Source organism: Jaculus jaculus, chromosome 6 (assembly GCF_020740685.1).
Source record: "Jaculus jaculus isolate mJacJac1 chromosome 6, mJacJac1.mat.Y.cur, whole genome shotgun sequence".
NCBI lineage: Eukaryota > Metazoa > Chordata > Mammalia > Rodentia > Dipodidae > Jaculus > Jaculus jaculus.
This window is the reverse complement of record NC_059107.1, coordinates 112,292,659-112,312,478: the sequence shown is the minus strand read 5'-3', so window position 1 is coordinate 112,312,478 and position 19,820 is coordinate 112,292,659. Positions and strand designations below refer to the sequence as shown.

Here is a 19,820-nt window from a genome sequence, read left to right as displayed (position 1 = left end):
AAAATTAAACAACTGCATCCACTACCATATAGCAATCATTTTGTAATGCAGACCCTTCCTTTCAGCATTTTCCTTTTAATTAAGTAGAAGTATAAATGACTGCTATTATTGTTTACTTAAATTTTTTTTATTGTTCTTACAAACTTGAACTCTGGCCAGAAATTTAGGTACTAACATACTAAGAAAGGAAAAGGAAACAAAATGCAAAAGCTGCAAATAACAAATAATAAAATAAAAATAGCTAAAATATGGCAGTGACTTAGTGTCATTAGGCAAACAGCCACTATAGTCTTCTATAGTTACAAGATTATCACAGGAGGAGAAAGATAGGAAAATGACCAGTGACAATTTCCCAATGGTTTGAGAAAACAGCCAGTGGGATAAACTCTAAAAAATAATATAAATAATATATAATAAATAATAATAATATAATAATAATTTATCATAATATAAATAAGAAATAAAATAAAGGTATTAATGCAATCTATAATAGTCAAGACCTGGAGAGATGGCTCAGCAGTTAAGGTGCTTGCCTGCAAAGCCTAACAATCCAGATTTGATTCCCCAGTGCCCACGCAAAGCCAGACGCACAAAGTGGCACATGACATCTAGAATTCATTTGCAGTGACTGGAGACCCCGGTGCATCCATTCTAATTTTTCATTCACTCTCCCTCTCCCCTTACCTCTCTGCTTGCAAATAAATATTAAATAAATAAACAAACAAGTAAGGCTGGAGAGATGTCTTGGCTATTAAGGTACTTGCCTGCAAAGCCTAATGAACTAGGTTCAATTCCCCAGTATCCACTTAAAGCCAGATACACAAAGTGGTGCTGAATGCACCTGGAGTTTTTTTGCAGAACCTGGAGGCCCTGGCATAGCTATTCATTCATTCACTCTTTATCTCTCTCTGCTTAAAATAAGTAGTCAAAATAATGGCTTCAACCATTAATATAAACTATATTTGATGTGCAGATATGTCAAAGCAAGCAGTGTGTGTATGTATTTTGTTTGTTTTAAGGTATGATCTCGCTCTAGCCCAGACTGACCTAGAATTCACTATGCAATCTCAGAGTGACCTCAAACTCACAGTGATCCTCCTATCTCTGCCTCCCAAGTGCTGGGATTAAAGGCGTATGCCACCAGGCCCAGCCACTAGCAATATACTTTAAAGTTGTCCCAATACAACTATTAACCACCCACCTAAAGCTACATAGCACTTTACAGTTTACAGTGTAGTCATCCTAATTTCACAACACTGTTATTACTGTACTAGAAATGAGGAGGAGGCTAAGACTGTAGCTTAGTACCATAAAAGGAAATGAAGGAACTGATCCCAGGTTTTCTAGTTCCTAATCCAATGTTTCTACTACCCTATCCTGATTTTATTTACCTTCTCAAGAGCACTAGAACAAAGATCTTGTAAGTGAAAACTCCATCCATGTGTAGCCCTCTGTATCTGCAGATTCCCCATTCAAATTCAACCAGTCATGGATCTAAAATAAAAACTGTATCTGGCCAGGTGTGGTGATGCATGCCTTTAATCACAGCACTTGGGAGACAGAGTAGGAGGATTGCCATGAGTTCAAGGCCACTCTGAGACTACACAGTGAATTCCAGATCAGCCAGGGCTGGAGACTCTACCTTAAAAAAAAAAAAATAAAAAAATAAAACTGCATCTGAAAATAGTCAGTATTCTTTAAGTAACATAGTATTAGCAACTATTTACATTAGGCATTAAAGGTAATCAAGCCAGGTGTGGTATGGGAAGCTGAGGTAGGAGGACTCCTGTGAGTTCAAGACCAGCCTGAGACTACAAAGTGAATTCCAGAACAGCCTTGGCTAGAACAAGACCCTACCTCAGAAATAAAAAAAAGTCATCCAGGCATGGTGATGCACACCTTTAACCCCAGCACTTGGGAGGCAGAGGTATCACTGTGAGTTCAAGGCCACCCTAACAATACTACAGTGAAACCCTACCTCAAAAAAAAAAAAATTAATAAAAGGTAATCTAGAGATGACCTTAAGTACATAGGAGATTGTGCATAGGCTGCATGCAAAAACTATTCAATTTTATCATGTAAGGGATCTGAATATAGTAGGAATGAGTCCTGCAACCAATCCCATGCACAGTGCAGGGGAAGACTATACTGTGTTACTGCTATATAGCTTAGTATAAGCATTCCAGTCTTCATGATGGCCTAGATCTATTTTCTGCTATATTCTGTTAACTATATACCTTTTGTTTCCTTCCCTGATTATATCCCAAATTATAAATGCCTTAAAACATCATTTAACTTGGCACTTTTCTGCAAGCTCTGCCTAGGGACTTGCCTAGCTAACCAGTAGTTAATCTTTTTTGTTGTTGTTCTGTTTGGTTTTGTTTTCAGCAGAAGTCAACCTTAAAGGAGTATTGTTTCATGTAATATAATGTAATATAATCTGAGCCATTGTTGATAGACAGGCAAGTAGGAAATGAAAACTTAGTAGTTCCTTCCTACCAAGCAACTCTTATTTATAGAAGGTTCTAGAATCTCTGCCTACCTTTCTAAAAAAGTCATATAAAAGGAATTTCAGTGCTTTTTAATAACCTAAGTAAGGAAGACGAGGAACAGGTTCATTTCATTCACACTAAGGTTTGCCTAAACTACCCAATTTTTCACTGAAAAATCATCCTTCTGTTAATAAACTTTAAGCTGAAGAACAATACACTGAAATGTTGTATCCATGAAATGGAATACATGTTCATGAGTCAGCTCACCTCAACCCAGAATTTCAACACAGTATATTGTACCATGCATCTCTAGAGCAGAAATTCTTAACCTGAAATCCAAGAATGCCCAAGAAAAGAAAAATTATATCCTTGGACAGAATTTCAGGGAATCTATTCATTTGGATAAGAAAAATAAGAGGGCTGGAGAAATGGCTCAGCAGTTAATGGCACTTACCTGCAAAGCTTAAGGACCTAGTTTAAAAAAAGAAAAGAAAAACAGAAATTTCTGGGGGGAGAAGGTTGCATACACCTTTAATCCTGGCACTGAGTTCAAGGCCAGCCTGAGACTATATAGAGAAGTTCAGGTCAGCCTGGGCTAGAATAAGACTCTATCTCAAAAAACAAGCCAAAACAAATTTTTCTTCTATATTTTCACTAAACTTAAACAGAAGCTTAGTTTTTTTTCTTCAATTATGAATGTAAGGCAACAAATTATAACAATATGTGTAGCAGTGTCTGTGATTCTGACCCTGATAAAAATCAAAATGTCTATCATACCATGCTTGTGGCAAACACATCAAATATTGTTTTATTCCTCACCATATAAATCATTATTTATGGGCTGCAGAGATGGCTCAGCAGTTAAGGCGCTTCCCTGCAAAGCCAAAGGACCCAGATTTGACTCCCTAGTACCCATATAAAGCCAGATGCACAAGGTGGCACATGCATCTGAAGTTCATCTGTAGTGGCTAACGGCCCTGACACACCCATTTACTCACTCTCCCCTCTGCTTGCCAAAAATAAATAATTTAAAAATAAATAAATCTTTCTTTAAAATCAGTATCATCTTGACTGAATAGTATTAGTTTCAAAAGCATGTATCATAAATTTCCTTGTTGTTTTGATAAATTTGGTAATTATGTATTTTTTCATGTATTTATAAATTATTTTAACAAGTTTCCAACCTATGGGTGGGGAGATGGCTCAAGAATTAAAGGCGGCCAGGCGTGGTGGCACACACCTTTAATCCCAGCACTCGGGAGGCAGAGGTAGGAGGACTGCTGTGAGTTCAAGGCCACCCTAAGACTCCATAGTGAATTCCAGGTCAGCTTGGGCTGGAGTGAGACCACCCCTCGAAAAACCAAAAAAAAAAAAAAAAAAATAGAGTTAAAGGCACTTACGAACAAAGCCTGCCAACCCAGGTTCAATTCCTCAGTACCCATGCAAAGTCAGATGCATGGAGCAGTACATGTATCTGGAATTTGTTTGCAGTGGCAAGAGACCTGGTGTGCCTATTCATTCTCTCTTCTAGTTACCCTCTCTCTTCTCTTTCCTCTCTCCCTCTCTCTCACTCTGCTTGCAAATAAAATTTTTTTTTAAAGTTTCCAATCTAAAGAGACTTTTTACCAGCCTGCCAATTGAGTTCAAGGTACAAAAAGACTGAGACACTATACAGCTTCCTTTTGTCTCCACATTCCTAGTTAGGAGATGAAACTCACAGAATGTAATTTTTAGCTTCAATATAGGGTCCAAATCACCACAAAAATGAACAGTGCTGCTTAGTGAAAATCTTTCTAAATGAACAATTTTCTCTGATGATCTGGAAGATGGTTAAGTATGACTACACAGAGCTAAAAAAAAAAAAAAATGAATCACTTTCTCTGTTCTACTTACCTCTTTCATAGTGTAAGTATCTTTTTGTGCACCAACAGTCTTTAACAACTTCAAAAGCAATGGCTTTGGCCTAACCTATAAAGAAAAGAAGCGCTATTACTATGCTTGCAAAAGTATTCTAAAATTATAAGGTCTGTAGTAAATATGTTCAGAAAGAAGTTTAACAAAGACAGCAGCACCATGCCCAAGAATTTTACAAAGAGCTCAAAAAGTAAGTTACAAAGTTGTACACTAATTGCAATGGACTATGTAATGAATAATACAGATGGTTAATTGCAATGGACTATGTAATGAATAATACAGATGGTTAAGTCTATCAGTTGTGATAAAAACAGTACCAGGCCAGGAGAGATGAAAGCCTAATACCCAGAGCTTGTATCCCCAGAACCCACGATAAAGGCAAAAGCAAGTTGCACACGCATCTTAAATTCCAAGGCACCTACAGCAAAGGGGGACAGAGTCAGAAAAATCCCAAAGCTCACAGGCCAGCTAGAATAGCATTTCAAAGCAGGAGGGGAAAAAAGCCAGGTATGGTGATACACACCTTTAATCCCAGCACTGAATTAGGAGGATTACTGTGAATTTGAGGCTACCATGAGACTACCAAGTGAGTGCCAGGTCTGCCTAAGTTACAGTAAGACCCTACCTCAGAAAAAAAACAAAAACCAAAAACCACCCAGAGAACTTGTCTCAAAGTAGACAGCGACACACACACACACACACACACACACACACACACACACACACACACATATCATGGCCTACTTGCACCCATACATACACACACACACCCCATAAATGGTTGAGATCCATTAAGCTTACAGGACTGTACAAATCCAACAAACTTGCTATAAGACAATGTCCAGAATCCAGGAAGAAAGAATGAGTTTTCAGTGTGAGTTCTAACAATAATTTTCTATGGACAAGGTTCCTGACTATAAGAGAACTTAACTAACCCAAGCCAACAAGGATAATGGGTAGTTATGAGACTACAATTCATGTCATGCAACCACAGTTCAACATTTTTTTCCTGTTTGGCTTATAATTCAAGCATCTACTTGACATTTACACATGTATAGACAATGTACCAATCAGAGCTAGGTACTGCCAAAAAAATTACACAGCATATAAAAAGCATACCAATTAAATCAGGTTTCACTTATTTTCTGTAAAGAGCCAAAAAACGTTCTATGCCAATGCTCTGTCCAACTTAAAAGCATAAGTATTGTATAAATCAATGGGAGTAGACACAGTGCAATAATATTTATTTATAAACACAGGCAGCAGGCCAAATTTAGCCCAAAGGCTACAGCCCACCTGGCCCTAACATGTAAGTTTTGCAAATAGTATTAAGAAAAAAGCTGGGTGCAGTGGTGCCTATAAAACCAAAGGACCCAGGCTCAAGTCCCCAGGACCCATGTAAGTCAGGTGCACTAGGTGGTGCACATGTCTGGAGTTCGTTGCAGCAGCTAGAGGCCCCGATGCACCTAATTCTCTCAAATAAATAAATACAGCTGGAGACATGGCTTAGTTATTAAGGCAGTTGTCTGCAAAGCCTAACCCTAAGGACGCAGGTTCAATTCTCCAGGTCCCACGTAAGCTAGATGTACATGGTGGCTCGTGTGTATGGAGTTCATTTGCAGTGGCGAGAGGCCCTGGCATGCCCATTCTCTCTCTCTCTCTCTCTCTCTCTCTCTCTCTCTCTCTCTCTCCCCCTCCCTCCCTTCTTCTCTGTCTCAAGTAAATAAATAAGAATAAAATCTTAAAAAAAATAAAAACCAGGAAGAAAAAAGTTAAGGTATATTACAAGAAAGTCAAGCATGGCAGAACATGCCTTTAATACCAGCATTCAAGAGGTAAAGGTGGGAGGATAGCCATGAGTTCGAGGCCAACCTGAGAATACATAATGAATCCCAGGTAAGCCTGGCCTACAGGCAGACCCTACCTAAAAAAAAAAAAAAAAAAAAAAAAAAGAATATTACAAGAAAATGCAAAAAAATATTTCTATGATCTTGAAATGGGAAAATTTTTCTAAAGAGAGATTCAGGAGGAAATGAGAATAAATCTGCCTTTTATAATACCCTAAGCAGACAAAAGACAACCAGCTATAAGCAATATTTGTAAACAAAAGTTAAATATAGTTGAAATGCAGAAAACTACTCATGCCTTTAAGGAGAGACTGAGGAGATGCAAGGTAGTGAGAGTGCACGAGGGCCTGAGTTCCACTCCCACATCCCCAGAACCCAATAAAAGGTGGGCATTGGGCTGGAGAGCTGGTTTAGCAGTTAAGGAACTTGCTTGCAAAGTCAAAAGACCCAGGTTCAATTCCCTGGGACCACATAAGCCAGATGCACAAAGTGGCCTATGCATATGGAGTTCCTTTGCAGTGGCTGGAGACCAAGTGCACCCACCTTCACTCACTCTCACTGTCTCAATTAAGTAAAAATAAAATATTTAAAAGGTAGGTGTGGGGCTGGAAAGATGGCTAGGCAGTTAAGGAGATTGCTGGTAAAGCCAAAGGACGCAGGTTCAATCCGCCAGTACCCACATAAAGTGGTGCATGCATCTGGAATTTGTTTGCAGTGGCTGGGGACCCTGGAGAGTCCATTCTCTCCCCCCCCCCACCTTCTCTTTCTCTCTCAAATAAATTAATTAATAAAATGTTTTTTTTAAAGGTGGCCGTGTCCACGCCCCCCCAAAGGGAAGCTGAGACCATTCTGGGTCAGACAGTGAGACCATACAACAGCAGCTTCAAGTTCAGTGAAAACAAAGAAGGAGAGCAATAAAGGACACAAGATACTCTACTCTGGCCTCCTCAAGCATGCGCATGGGGCACAAAGATCTGCACACACTCATGCATGCACTATGCACACACACAACACCAAAAAAAAATTGTCATATGTAAATATTTAAATATGAGAATGTTCAAAACAGCATCCACTAAAAACAGTACAACAAAAAAGAAACAAAACAAAAACAGAAACATGGACAAAGGATGAGGCAAATCTTAGCAAATGAGAAACTGTCCAGCTTCAGCAGTTTCGGGACATATGAATTCAAACAGCACAACGGTATTGCCATACTACCTACAAAAAGCAAAAAAAATAAAAGATTGGCCCACAATTCATTATGTATTTTATAAAGAATTAGAAGAGAATGTAAACATTTCCAACAAAGAAATGATAAATGTTTAAAGACCCAAAATGCTAATTAACCCTGATTACATGCTGTATACGTGTAACAAATTATCACACTACACCTCACAAATATGCCAATAAAAAAAGATTGGCAACATTCAGTGTTGGCAAGAGTGAGGACTGTCATAACCTCTTGGTTAACAAGTTACCAGTACCAATCAAATGTGTATACTTCAGAATTCAGGAATTCTATTTCCATTCCTTTCTTAGCAGAAATAATCACATAACACTTATGTTTTACTGTACATGTACAAAGTAGAGCTACTTATAACTTATACTTAGCTCAGTGGTAGAAGGCAGGCCCTGGGTTCAATACCCGGCACCAAAAAAGTTATAAAGACATAGTTTTTAAAAAGGTATATTCATGCTATCAGTTATTATTATACCATTAAAAAAATTATTAGCCGGGCGTGGTGGTACACGCCTTTAATCCTAGCACTCGGGAGGCAGAGGTAGGAGGACTGCCATGAGTTTGAGGCCACCCTGAGACTACATAGTGAATTCCAGGTCAGCCTGAGCTACAGAGAGACCCTACCTTGGAAAACCAAAAGAAGAATTCATTGAGGGCTGGAGAGATGTCTTAGCTTGCTTGTGAAGCTTAAAGACCCATATTCAACTGTGCAGCTCCCCACCGTTAGCCAGATGCACAAAGGTGAGGCACACACAAGGTCGTACCTGCCCACTAGATGGTGCAATCATCTGGAGTTCGGCTTCAGTGGCTAAGGCCCTGGCGTGCCAATTCTTTCTTTCTCCCTCTGTGTCTGCCTGCCTCTGTGTCTGCGTGCGTGCGTGCGTGCGTGCGTGCATGCGTGTCTGCCTGCGTGCATGCGTGTCTGCCTGCCTGCCTCCTCCCTCTCTCCCTCCCTCTCTCTCCCCTCCCTCTCCCTCCCTCCTTCCCTCTTGGTGATGCACACCTTTAATCCTAGCACTCAGGAGGCAGAGGTGGGAGGATCGAGAGTTCAAGGCCACTAAAACATAGTGAATTCCAGGTCAGCCTGGGCTAGAATGAAACCCTACCTTGTAACCCTCCATCCCCCCACAAAAAAAGAGAGTTTACTGAAACGTTGTAAAACACTTCTATCACTTCTATATTTGTGGGTATGTAATCATATGTTAATTTTTTCCCCGATGTAGGGTGTCACTCTAGCCTAGGCTGACCTGGAATTCACTATGTAGTCTCAGGGCCTCAAACTCACAGTAATCCCCCTACCTCTGCCTACCAAATGCTGGGATTAAAGACATGCGCCACCTTGCCTGGCTAATAAATAAAATTTTTAAAAGACAAAAACAAAAAATGTTAATGTAGTTAATATTCAAAGCTTGTGTGGTGAAGGGCTATAAAAATATAGATTCTTACAGTGAATTCTAATGCAATTACACCTAAGAAAGTAGATTTATTTACTATGTCACTAACGTGTGGTTTTCATTCAGGTTTACGGAACTTATTACCTCAATAAAATAAGTTACTTGTAAGTTACACTTGAGACAAAAATACCAACCAGGGTCTCTTGTTCCGAAGCTGGAATCTGTGAGGTGCTTACAGCACCGTCAGTAGACACAGACATGTTGGTATTGCACATTAGCCTATAAAGTAGGAAGAAAACATACACGATAAAAACTTGAAATAATAAAATATCTACCAAAAGAATAGACAAAATCGTATAAAGAGGGGGAAACAGAGAAGGCTTTTAAATACTATGTTTTCAACTAAAGCTATTAGCAAGTTGTTCCTTACCTGGATCAAGGCGGGGGAAAAAAAGAAAGTGCAGTTCTAGGGGGTGGGTGAGCGCGGGCGGGCGTCCGTCCGTCCGTCTGTCTTCGAGCGCCGGCGAGCACAGCTGAGAAAAGGGAAGGTTTAAATACCGCAGCTGGAGACAAGTCAGGACTTAGCTCCCGCACGCCAGACGCGGAACGTGTCCCGACTTGACCGGCCCAGCAGGAAAGGCTGAGTCAACGCGCCCTCCGAGCAGCCCGCCGTGGACCAGCCCGGGGGCGCTGCGCTCGCCCAGGCCGCCCGCCTCCGGCGCCAGTTCCCACCCGACCCCAGCCGGAAGCGGGCCATGGGACTTCCGGGACGACCCCCGCCCTCCCCGCAGCGCCGCCGCGACCCCGCCCTCCTCCCAGGCGGTGGAAGAGGGAGAGGAGGCACTCGCAGAAAGCCTCCGCCCCACTCCGCGCCCCCGACCCCCCACGGGGAGGGGGGTGTCCCCGTCCGCGGCCCACACGCACAGCCGAGCTTCCCGGCGCATACCTGCTCTTAGGCGCCCCGTTCCCCCTCACCGGACGCGCGGAGGCACGACGCCCTGGGCCGCGGCCACCATGTTGCTTGGGGGCCCAGAGCGCTTGGAGTCCCGCGAGGAAGGCGGCGTTACCCCAGGCCCGCTTTCGAGCCGGTCCCCCCCCAAGACCCGTGCAGGCCCCCAACAAAGCGCAGGATGGCGGGGCGCGCCCCCTGCCGTCAGCGGGAGCGTACCGGAAGTGGCGGCCCATCCGGGTGTTTGCGCGCGCACGTTCGTCGGGCGCCACCGACCAATTGGGGACGGGCTCTGCCCGCCGCGGGGTTCCGTGAGCCGCCCGCGCAGGGGCTGCGGGGCGTTCGGAGGCGCGGGGAATCTGTGTAAAGGAAACGAGGCACGTTCCTGTTCCTGTGCCACTACTACGAAAAGAAACCAAAAATAACAGCTGGATGGTATTTTCAGCCCACGCCCCCAGAAGCTGGAGTTATACACAAATGAGTCATCTCCAGACTTAAAAAAAAAAAGAAAGAAAAGGCCGAGCGTGGTGACGGCACGCCTTTAACCCCAGCCTTGGGAAGGCTGAAACAGAGTGGCTGTGAGTTCGAGGTCAGCCTGGGATTACTCAGTGAGTTACAGGTCATCCTGGGCTAGAGTATGACCCAACCTCGAAAAATCAAAAACGCCGAATGTGGTGGCGCAAGCCTCTAATCCCAGCACTGGGGAGGCAGAGGTAAGAGGATCGCAGTTAGTTCTAGGCCACCCTGGGACTACATAGTGAATTCCAGGTCAGCCTGAGCTAGAGGAAGATCCCACCTCGCCAATAAAAAAAAAAGAAGACTTGTTACATAGTCTCTCAGATGATAAGATTCCCCAATAGGGCTGGAGAGATGGCTTAGCCTTTAAGGGGCTTACCTGCAAAGCCAAAAGACTCAGGCTCAACTCCCCAGGACCCACGTAAGCCAGATGCCCAAGGGGGCACATGTGTCTGGAGTTCGTTTGCAGTAAGATCCCCAATTGATAGTTTATTGGCGAGTCTGAGTTCCCTTAATAGCTGTCAATTTCTCTTACAGGAACACATCTCAAGATACTCCTCAGCAGTTTCTCAGACTAGCCATCTCAAAATACAACAAAGAACTTCAGCAGCATGTGAGGGTGAGGAATGTAACTCCATGGTAGAGCATTTGCCTGGCATGCTCAATTTCCAACCCTGAAAAAGATAGCAACACCCTGTTGCAGAAAAGAAAAGGGGGGGGAAGCTTTTGTTCTTTTGGGCTTTTTACTAACTTGTTACTGTTTAACCTTCTGGAATCCAATAGTTTGTGATTAAAAGGACATTTCGGAATTCCTTTTCTTGTCAATGGAATGGGCAATCAGTTTAATCACCAACATTATTAGCTTTAGGGATTTAGTGGGGCTTTTTAAAGATACCTCTATCAGATGAAATGGAATGAAACTTCTCATTGTGTAACCCTGTGTTTCACACTGGATGAAAGAAAACCCCAAGTTGAGTGATGGTACATGCCTGTTAGCCCAGCACTCAAGAGGCTGAGACAGTTTTGCCGTAAGTTTGAGGCCAGCCTGGGTTGTATGGCAAGATCCTGGCAAAGAAGGAAGAGAGAAAGTGAAGAAAACTTAAAAGTAGAGAAAAATGCAAACATAAAAGGCTGGGTTTGGTAGTGTAACCATCTTGTAGCAATGAAGATATTCCAGACACTTGATACACTTTGGATATCAGACTACTGAAACAATGGTCCTTAAGGACTTGGAATTTTCCCCAGGAGTGTCATGCTGGGAGAAGGAAAAGGATGAAGCCTAGTGCCAGCCTGAGGAGGGAAGAGATTTCACATTGTTCTAACAACTTGTCAACCCACCTTACAGGAGAGAGAAGTGGAAACATGATGGGTGGGTCGGCAGCCTGACCAGGACTGCTTTGCCATACGTATGTCTTGTACTTAAACCTATACTTCATGTCAGCACCCTGAAAGCAGACTTGGAAGGATCACTAGATTTCTGTTCCTCTTCCCAATGTGGGCATCAAATAAATCTCCTTTCCCTAGCGACTCTGGTGACCATGGTGCATTCCCATAACTCCAATATTCAAGAGTCCAAGGCAGTAGGCTCTCTCAGGTGTGAGGCCAGCATAGGAGCTACATATCAAAACCATTACTCCAAAAAGAAAATAAAATATATATGTGTGTGTGTGAGAGAGAGAGAGAGAGGTAAGTGATTATGTTAAATGTCTATGAATAACCTAGTATGAACAGCTGTAAGTGTGCAGGACAGAATTTCTCAGTGAATGTTGAGAAGGTCTCAGAGTGAATCCACACATTTAATACCTTGAAGAATGCTAACAAGACTTAAGATCAGAAGAGACTATTCCAGGGCTAGAAAGATGGCTCAGCAGTTAAAGGCATTGTTTGCAAAACCTGATGGCATGGGTTTGATTCCCCAGTACCCACACAGAGCCAAATCCACAAAGTGATGCATGCATCTGGCATTCATTTGGAGTGGTAGGAGGTCCTGGCATGCCCATACTCTGTCTCATTCTTCCCCGCCCCACCCCTCGTGTGTGTGTGTGTGTGTGTGTGTGTGTGTGTGTGTGTGTGTGTGTGCCTCTTTCTCTGTGTGTCTCTCTGTCAACAAATTAAAATTAAAGATTTTAAAGCTGGGCATGGTGGTGTACACCTTTAAGTAGGATAGCTGTGAGTTCAAGGCCAGTCTGAGACTACATAATGAATTCCAGGTCAGCCTGGGCTAGAGTGAGATCCTACCTTAAGAAACTGGAAAAAAAAAAAAAAAAGCCCAGCTACCTGGGTTCACCAATACTCACGCAAAGCCAGATGCACAAAGTAGCATCTGGAGTTTGTTTGAAGAGGCTAGAGGTCCTGGTGTGCCCATTCTGTCTGTCTGTCTCTCCTCTCTGTTTCTCTCTGCTTGCAAATAAATAAAAGAAAAGAAATTTCAAAAGGGGGTGCATTATAAAGAGGAAAGACACTTCAGTCATTCAGGAATTTTCAAGGAGTTTAGGAACTTTATGGCAGGAACCAGAGGCAATGAGAAAATGTATTTCCTATTATGTGTATCATAACAGTCATTTCATTCTGTGGGGGTCATTTTTTTTTAACTTAAGGTATCACAGTAACACATTTACAACTTGGGTTTTTTTGGGTTTTGTTTTTTGAGGTAAGGTTTCACTGTAGTCCAGGCTTCCTGGAACTCACTATATAGTCTCAGGGTGGCCTCAAACTCATGGTGATCCTCCTACCTCAGCCTCCCAAATGCTGGGATTAAAGGTGTGTGCCACCATGCCAGGCAACAACTTTTTTTTTTTGTTGGTTGTTTGGAATTTCTTTTCAGGTCTCACACCATCCCAGGCTGACCTGGAACTGACTCTGTAGCCCCCAGGCTGGCCTCGAACTTACAGCCATCCTACCTCAGCCTCCTAAATGCTGGGACTAAAGGCGTGAAACACCATGTCTGGTTCAACTTGATATTTTAATACAACCCAGTGGGATGCATGCAGATCTATCCAGGTTGTCATAGACCTGCCACTTTCCCCTCCTTGCCCTCTCACACACATTTGTTTTATTTTTGGACTTTAAAAGCAGGGTCTCACTCTAGCCCAGGCTGACCTGGAATTCACTATGTAGTCTCAGAATGGCCTTAAGCTCATGGTGATCCTCCTACCTCTTCTGGGATTAAAGGCATGTGCCACCATGCCCAGTTTACTTTTTATTTTTTGATATAGAATCTCAAAATTTTTCCTGACTGGCCTCAAACTCACAGTCCTCCTCCCTTATCCAATACTGTGCCTGGCTTTGTCCCCTTATTTTAACATGTAATACTGTACTGTAGTTTATCCATTTTATTTGTCATTCTTCTGTTCATGGGTCATCTCAGAAGTCCCATTTCCCCAGAGGAACTCTGCAGTGGACATGCTTGTACATGTTTTTTCTTGCCAAAGTTAGTTCCTATTAAGGCTAGGAGCCAAGGGCTGGAATTGCTGAGTCACACCATATGTGTGTCTCGGTTTGAATCACTATTGCCAAAATACGTTTCAAAGTGACTATATCAGGCCGGGTGTGGTGGCGCACACCTTTAACCCCAGTACTTGTGAGGCAGAGGTAGGAGGATTGCCCTGAGTTCAAGGCTACCCTGAGACTACAAAGTGAATTCCAGGTCAGCCTGAGCTAGCTAGAGTGAGACCCTGTCTCCTCCTCCCCACCCCATCCCCCACCAAAAAAAAAGCAAAGTGGCTATTCCAACTAGCAGGGGACATATTCCTACACCACACCATTACATTTTATTAACGTGTTTAATTTTCATTAATAATTAGAAATTATCTCAAAGCTACCAGATGTGGTGGCACACACCTTGAATCCCAGCACTTGGGAGGCAGAGATAGGATCACTGTGAGTTTGAGGTCACCCTGAAGCTACATAGAGAATTCCAGGTCAGCCTGGACTAGAGTGAGACCCTACTTCGAAAGTCAAAAAAAAGAAAACAAAAGAAAAATTAGGCTGGAGGTATGGCTTAGCAGTTAAGGCATTTGTCTGCAAAGCCAAAGGACCCTGGTTCAATTCCCCAGAACCCACGTTAGCCAGGTGCACAAGAGGGTGCATGCATCTGGAGTTCGTTTGCAGTGGCTAGAGGCCCTGGCGCACCCATTCTCTCTCTGTGTTTGTCTGTCTCTCTCCCTCTTTCTCTGTCAAATAAATAAAAATTAAAAAATATTTTTTAAATTATCTCAAAGGTACAAATATGATCAGTTTTTCTTGATAACTTGTAATATTTATCTTCCTTTTTATACTTGACTTGTTTACTTGCATGTGCATATGTCATGTGCACACCAGGGCCTCTTGCTGCTGCAAAGGAATACCAGATGCTTGCACCCCTTTTTGCATCTGGCTTTTACATGGGTGGCTTGGTAATTGAATCCCGGCCCAGCAGACTTTGCTTCACTGTAGCCCAGGCTGACCTGGAATTCACTATGTAGTCTCAGGGTGGCCTCAAACTCATGGCAATCCGGCAATCCTCCTACCTCTGCCTCCCAAGTGTTGGAATTAAAGGCGTGTGCCATCACCCCCAGCCTTATATGTCATTAAAAAAAAAAAAAAAAACTTTATTTTTACTTGATTTATTTGAGTGTGTGTGTAAGAGAGAGAAAGAATGGGCACACTATGGCCTTCAGCCATTGCAAACAAACTCCAGACGCATGTGCCCCCTTGTGGATCTGGCTTACATGGGTCCTGGAGAGTCGAACTGGGATCCTTTGGCTTTGCAGGCAAATGTCTTAACTGCTAAGCCATCTCTCCAGCCCTATATGTAATTTTTAATACAGATGTTCCTATCAGCTGTAAGAAAAGTACACATGAAGCAAAAGGCAAGCAACTCAGGCTTACCAAAGTAAACAGGAAATGTCCTTAAAAAAGAAAGTGAAAAAGGTAATTAAATAGTAAAATGTTGATCATGATTGTCTAGCAGTAGGGCAGTCATTCACTGGAAAAACACAGGAAATTTTCCTGGTCTCATGGCTGTTTAGCTCTTAAGGTGATTGCCTGCAAAACCAAAGGACCCAGGTTGGATTCCCCAGGACCCATGTTAGGCAGATGCACAAGGGGGCGCATGTGTCTGCAGTTCTTCTGCAATGGCTGGAGGCCCTGGCACGCCCATTCTCATTCCCATTCTCCACCCCCCCTCTTTCTGTCAAATAGATAAAAATAAAATATTTTTTTAAAAAAAATAGCATCTGAGGAGGCTGAGGCAGAAGGATCACCAAGAGTCCAAAGCCAGTCTGAGGCTACAGAATGAGTTCCAGATCAGCTTGGTTTCCAGTGAGACGCTACCTCAAAAAAAAAAAAAAAATTTAATTAAACATCGAAATTTTTTTTATTTGTTTGAGTTAGAGTCTTGCTTTAACCCAGGCTGACTTGACTTGACTTTAACCCAGGCCTCCGAGTCCTGGGATTAAAGGTGTGTGCCAACACACCTGGCTACCATCTAAATTTTATATAAGCCATATTGGCAGACATGGTGGCTCTCACCTGTATCCAAGTTTAAGAAGCTGGGGTCAAGGGTTGGAGAAATGGCTCAGTGGGTAAAAGTGCTTCCAACACAAGCATTGTAAAGTTCAGATCCTCAGAATCCACGTAAAGCTGGACTAAAAAATAATAGCATCTAGGGCTAGGAAGATGGCTCAGTGGGTGAATGCTTCCCACATAAGTATGAGGCCCTGAGTTCAGATCCCAAGTAGCCCAAGGGAAGATGGCACAGACCTGTAAATCCAGCACTGGGAGGCGGAGATGGAGAGCCCTAGGGCTTATTACCTAGCTAGTGTAGCTAAATGAATGAACTCTGGATTCACTGAGTAGCTCTATGTCAAAGAATGAGGAAGAGGGGCTGGAGAGATGGCTTAGCAGTTAAGGCACATGCCTGTGAAGCCTAAGGACCCAGGTTTGATTCTCCAGGTCAACCTATGACTTCCAAACATATGTGCACACATGTGCAGGAACTTCTGCACATACACCCAGGCCTCCACACATATGGACATACATACACACACACACACACACTACATACATGTGCCAAGAAAAGAAAAGTAGCATCCTCTGTTAGCCTACTTCCCTACCTCTAATTCTATGCCCTCTAAAAAATGGAGTTGGCACAATGGATAAACCATTTGCCACTTAAGTGGGAATGGCTAAAGTGAGAAGGGAGGCAGAGATGGGAGAAGCTCACAGGCCAGGAGGCCTGGTGAATGTAGCTATGAACCATGAGAAGCCCCACCTCAAATGAGGTAGAAGGTGAGAACCAACACTGAAGTTGTCCTTTGATTTCTAATGTGCACCATGGCATATGCACATATACACACTCACACAAAACTGCCTGGGATGTAACTCAGTGGTGGTTGTCCAGCATGTGTGAGGCTCAAAGTTCAATCTCCATGGAGAGGGAGGGAAAGCCTCAATCAAAACAGAAACTTCTCAATCCCAGCACTTAAGAGGCAGAGGTGGGAGGATCGCTGTGTGTTCAAGACCACCCTGAGACTACATAGTGAATTCAGGTCAGCCTGGGCTAGAGTGAGACTCTATCACACACACAAAAAAAAAAGTTTCTCAGAGGCTGGAGAGATGGCTCAGTGGTTAAGGTACTTGTCTGCAAAGTCTGATGACCTGGGTTTGATTCCCTAGTACCTACATAAAACCAGATGCACTAACTGGCACATGGATCTGGAGTTAGTTTGCAGCAGCTAGAAGCCTTGGCACACCCATTCTCTGTATCTCCTCTCTTTCTCTGTCTGCTTACAAATAAATACATTAAAAAAATTTTTTTTGAATCTTTAAAAAAGAGAGCTTCTCAGCTGGGTGTAGTGGCACACACCCTTAATCCCTGCACTTGGGTGGCTGAGGTTAGGAGGATTGCTGTGAGTTTAAGGCCAGCCTAAAACTACAGAGTGAGCTCCAGGTCAGCCTGGGCTAGAGTGAGATCCTACCTCAAATAAATAAATAAATAAATAAAAGCTCCCCTAAGATCCTCTTCCAAAATGCTGAGGAGTCAGGGGAAACAGAGGTTCAACAGCCAGGGAGATTGAAGAACTCCCCTGCTCCTGGGAACTGTAGGATTAACTACAGATGACAAGACAGAGCTCAGGGTAGCACAGACAGGCTGGAGTCAACAGGACAGGGGGTCATAAATTATAGATAATTTTGAATTACAACAGTCAGCCCAAGGACAACTGACCAGCTCTCTTAGATTAACTTTTTTTTTTAAAGTAGGGTTCCTGTGGTGGTTTGATTCAGGTGTCCCTCATAAACTTAGGTGTCCTGAATGCAAGGTTCCCAGCTGATGGAGATTTGGGAATTATCACCTCATGGAGGCAGTGTATTGTTGGAGGTGGACTTATGGGTGTTATAGCTAGTTTCCCTGTGCCAGTGTTTGACATACTCTTCTGTTGCTATGGCCCACCTTATGTTGACCAGGGGATGATGTCCACCCTCTGCTCATGTCTTTATTTTCCCTGCCATCATGGAGCTTCCCCCTGAAGCCTGTAAGCCAAAATAAACCTCATTTTTCCCCACAAGCTGCTCTTGGTTGAGTGATTTCTATCAGTAATGCGGACCTGACAGTAAAGTTCTGAGAGTGGGGTTGCTGCCAGACACCTGACTGTGTCATTTTGGCCTTTTGGAGCTGATTTTCAAGAGGAAAGTGGAAGGATTTGAAATCTTGGCCTAAGAGACATCTTGCAGTGCTGTAAGTACAGTTTGAAGGACTATTCTGGTCAGAGTTGAAAGGCCTGAGTGCAATAACAACTATGGACTGTGAGGTTTGGCTTATGAGAGTGAGAAAGAGCTTTGCCTGGGCTGGGCTAGAAGCAGTTTGTGTAGGAAGCTTGCTGTTATGCCTGGGTCCTGAGAAGTTGTGCAGAGTTGCTTTGCATAGAAATGAACTGGAGTGAGCAGAGGGATATAGCATAGAAAAAAATGAAATCTTTGGGCCTAAACTGCTACCCATTCACCTGCAAATTGTTTGAGAGATTACAACGATTAATATTGGGCCAGCTGATCTGCAGTGGGTCAACAGAAAGAATGTAGACTCTTTTGAAGGGGCCTGAGTGCTCAAGGAGTGTACTCTTCTTCAAAGTCTGCTTTATTCCCCCCAGATTAATAAATTGGCATGCTACCTGGTATTATGGAGAATAAAAATGTAGGAAAGAGAGGGTCATTGAGTTTTAAATGTGGTCTTGTATTTTGGAAATGGCAATGGGCAGTGTGAAGCAGGTTTGCTGGATGCCTGCATGGAGACCCCATGGGCCATGAGGATGAACCATGGGTTGCAGTGGAGACCCAATAGAGATGCCAGGACCACAACATGGCTGCTAAGAAGAGCTGCTGGCCCCGGATTAAGTTTTCCAGGACTGTGAGTAGCCTATCTGGAGGAGTGGAATTGGAACTCCAGAGACTTGTTGCTGGTTACAATTATTAGACTTGAAGATTTATCACTGACTAGAGTTGTTGGACTTGAAGCTACAGAGTTTGATGTTTGCCCTGATTGTTTTAAATCTTGTATTGGCTGAATATTTCTTTGCTATGCTCAATGCCATCTTGGGAGTGCGAATGTTTATTCTGTGCCATTGTGGTTTTGGGGGCATTTTTTTCTTTTTTGGTATTATGGCTCAGTTAAAATATCTTGGACTATGGGGATGTATGAACATCATTGGAATTGATAAGATAAAACTATAGATACTTTTAAAGTTGGATGAATGTATTGCATTTTACATCATGTATGGTTATCAGTTTATGGGAGCCAGGGGCAGAATGTGATGGTTTGATTCAGGTATCCCCCATAAACTTAGGTATTCTGAATGCTATGTTCCCAGCTGCGGGAGATTTGAGAATTCTTACCTCATGGAGGCAGTGTATTGTTGGGGGCAGGTTTATGGGTATTATAGCCAGTTTCCTCATGCCAGTGTTTGGCATACTCTCCTTTTGCTATGATTCACCTTATGTTGGCCAGGGGCTGATTTCCACCCTCTGCTCATGTCTTCATTTTCCCTGCCATCGTGGAGCTTCCCCCTCGAGCCTGTAAGCCAAGATAAACCTCTTTTTTCCCACAAGCTGCTCTTGGTTGGGTGATTTCTACCAGCAATGCACACCTGACTGCAACAGTCTCTCACTCTAGCCATGCTGACCTGAAATTCACTGTGTAGTCTCAGGCTGCCATTGAACTCCTACCTCAGCCTCCCAAGTGTTGAGATTAAAGCCTGCACCATCACACTCAGTTTAGATAAACCTTTTTTTGGGGAGGGGGTGTTTTTTTTTTTTTCAAGGTAGAGTCTCACTCTAGCCCATGCTGACCTGGGATTCACAATGTACTCTCAGTGTGGCCTTGAACTCATGGCAATCCTCATACCTCTGCCTCCCAAGTGCTGGAATTAAAGGTGTGTGCCACCATGTCCCGCTAGATAAACTTTTAGTAAGTAATCAAGGACAGTCCTACCTCCC

At 43.2% G+C, this 19,820-nt stretch overlaps 1 protein-coding gene and 1 long non-coding RNA gene across 6 annotated transcripts in view; one reads left to right on the top strand and one right to left on the bottom strand.

Moving 5' to 3' along the window:
• Mdm2 (MDM2 proto-oncogene) overlaps positions 1-9,970 on the bottom strand; it is a 34,597-nt gene extending 24,627 nt beyond the window's left edge. Inside the window, exons 1-4 of one of the 5 annotated variants that reach the window (XM_045153062.1) lie at positions 9,834-9,970; positions 9,318-9,420; positions 9,082-9,166; positions 4,386-4,460 (exon numbers count right to left, since the gene is read on the bottom strand). In XM_045153062.1, the coding sequence (XP_045008997.1) occupies positions 4,386-4,460; positions 9,082-9,162 (156 nt within the window). In that variant the 5' untranslated portion in view covers positions 9,163-9,166; positions 9,318-9,420; positions 9,834-9,970. Of the gene's footprint in view, positions 1-1,391; positions 1,538-4,385; positions 4,461-9,081; positions 9,167-9,317; positions 9,574-9,833 lie in introns of those variants that run through there. The other 4 variants (XM_045153065.1, XM_045153061.1, XM_045153064.1 and 1 more) reach the window with 4 other exon arrangements.
• A 187-nt stretch (positions 9,971-10,157) lies between these two features.
• On the top strand, positions 10,158-11,879 carry LOC123461642. The gene is made up of 2 exons (XR_006637768.1): positions 10,158-10,549; positions 10,890-11,879. It is a non-coding gene; the product is annotated as an uncharacterized LOC123461642 (long non-coding RNA).
• The last annotated feature ends 7,941 nt before the right edge of the window (positions 11,880-19,820 follow it).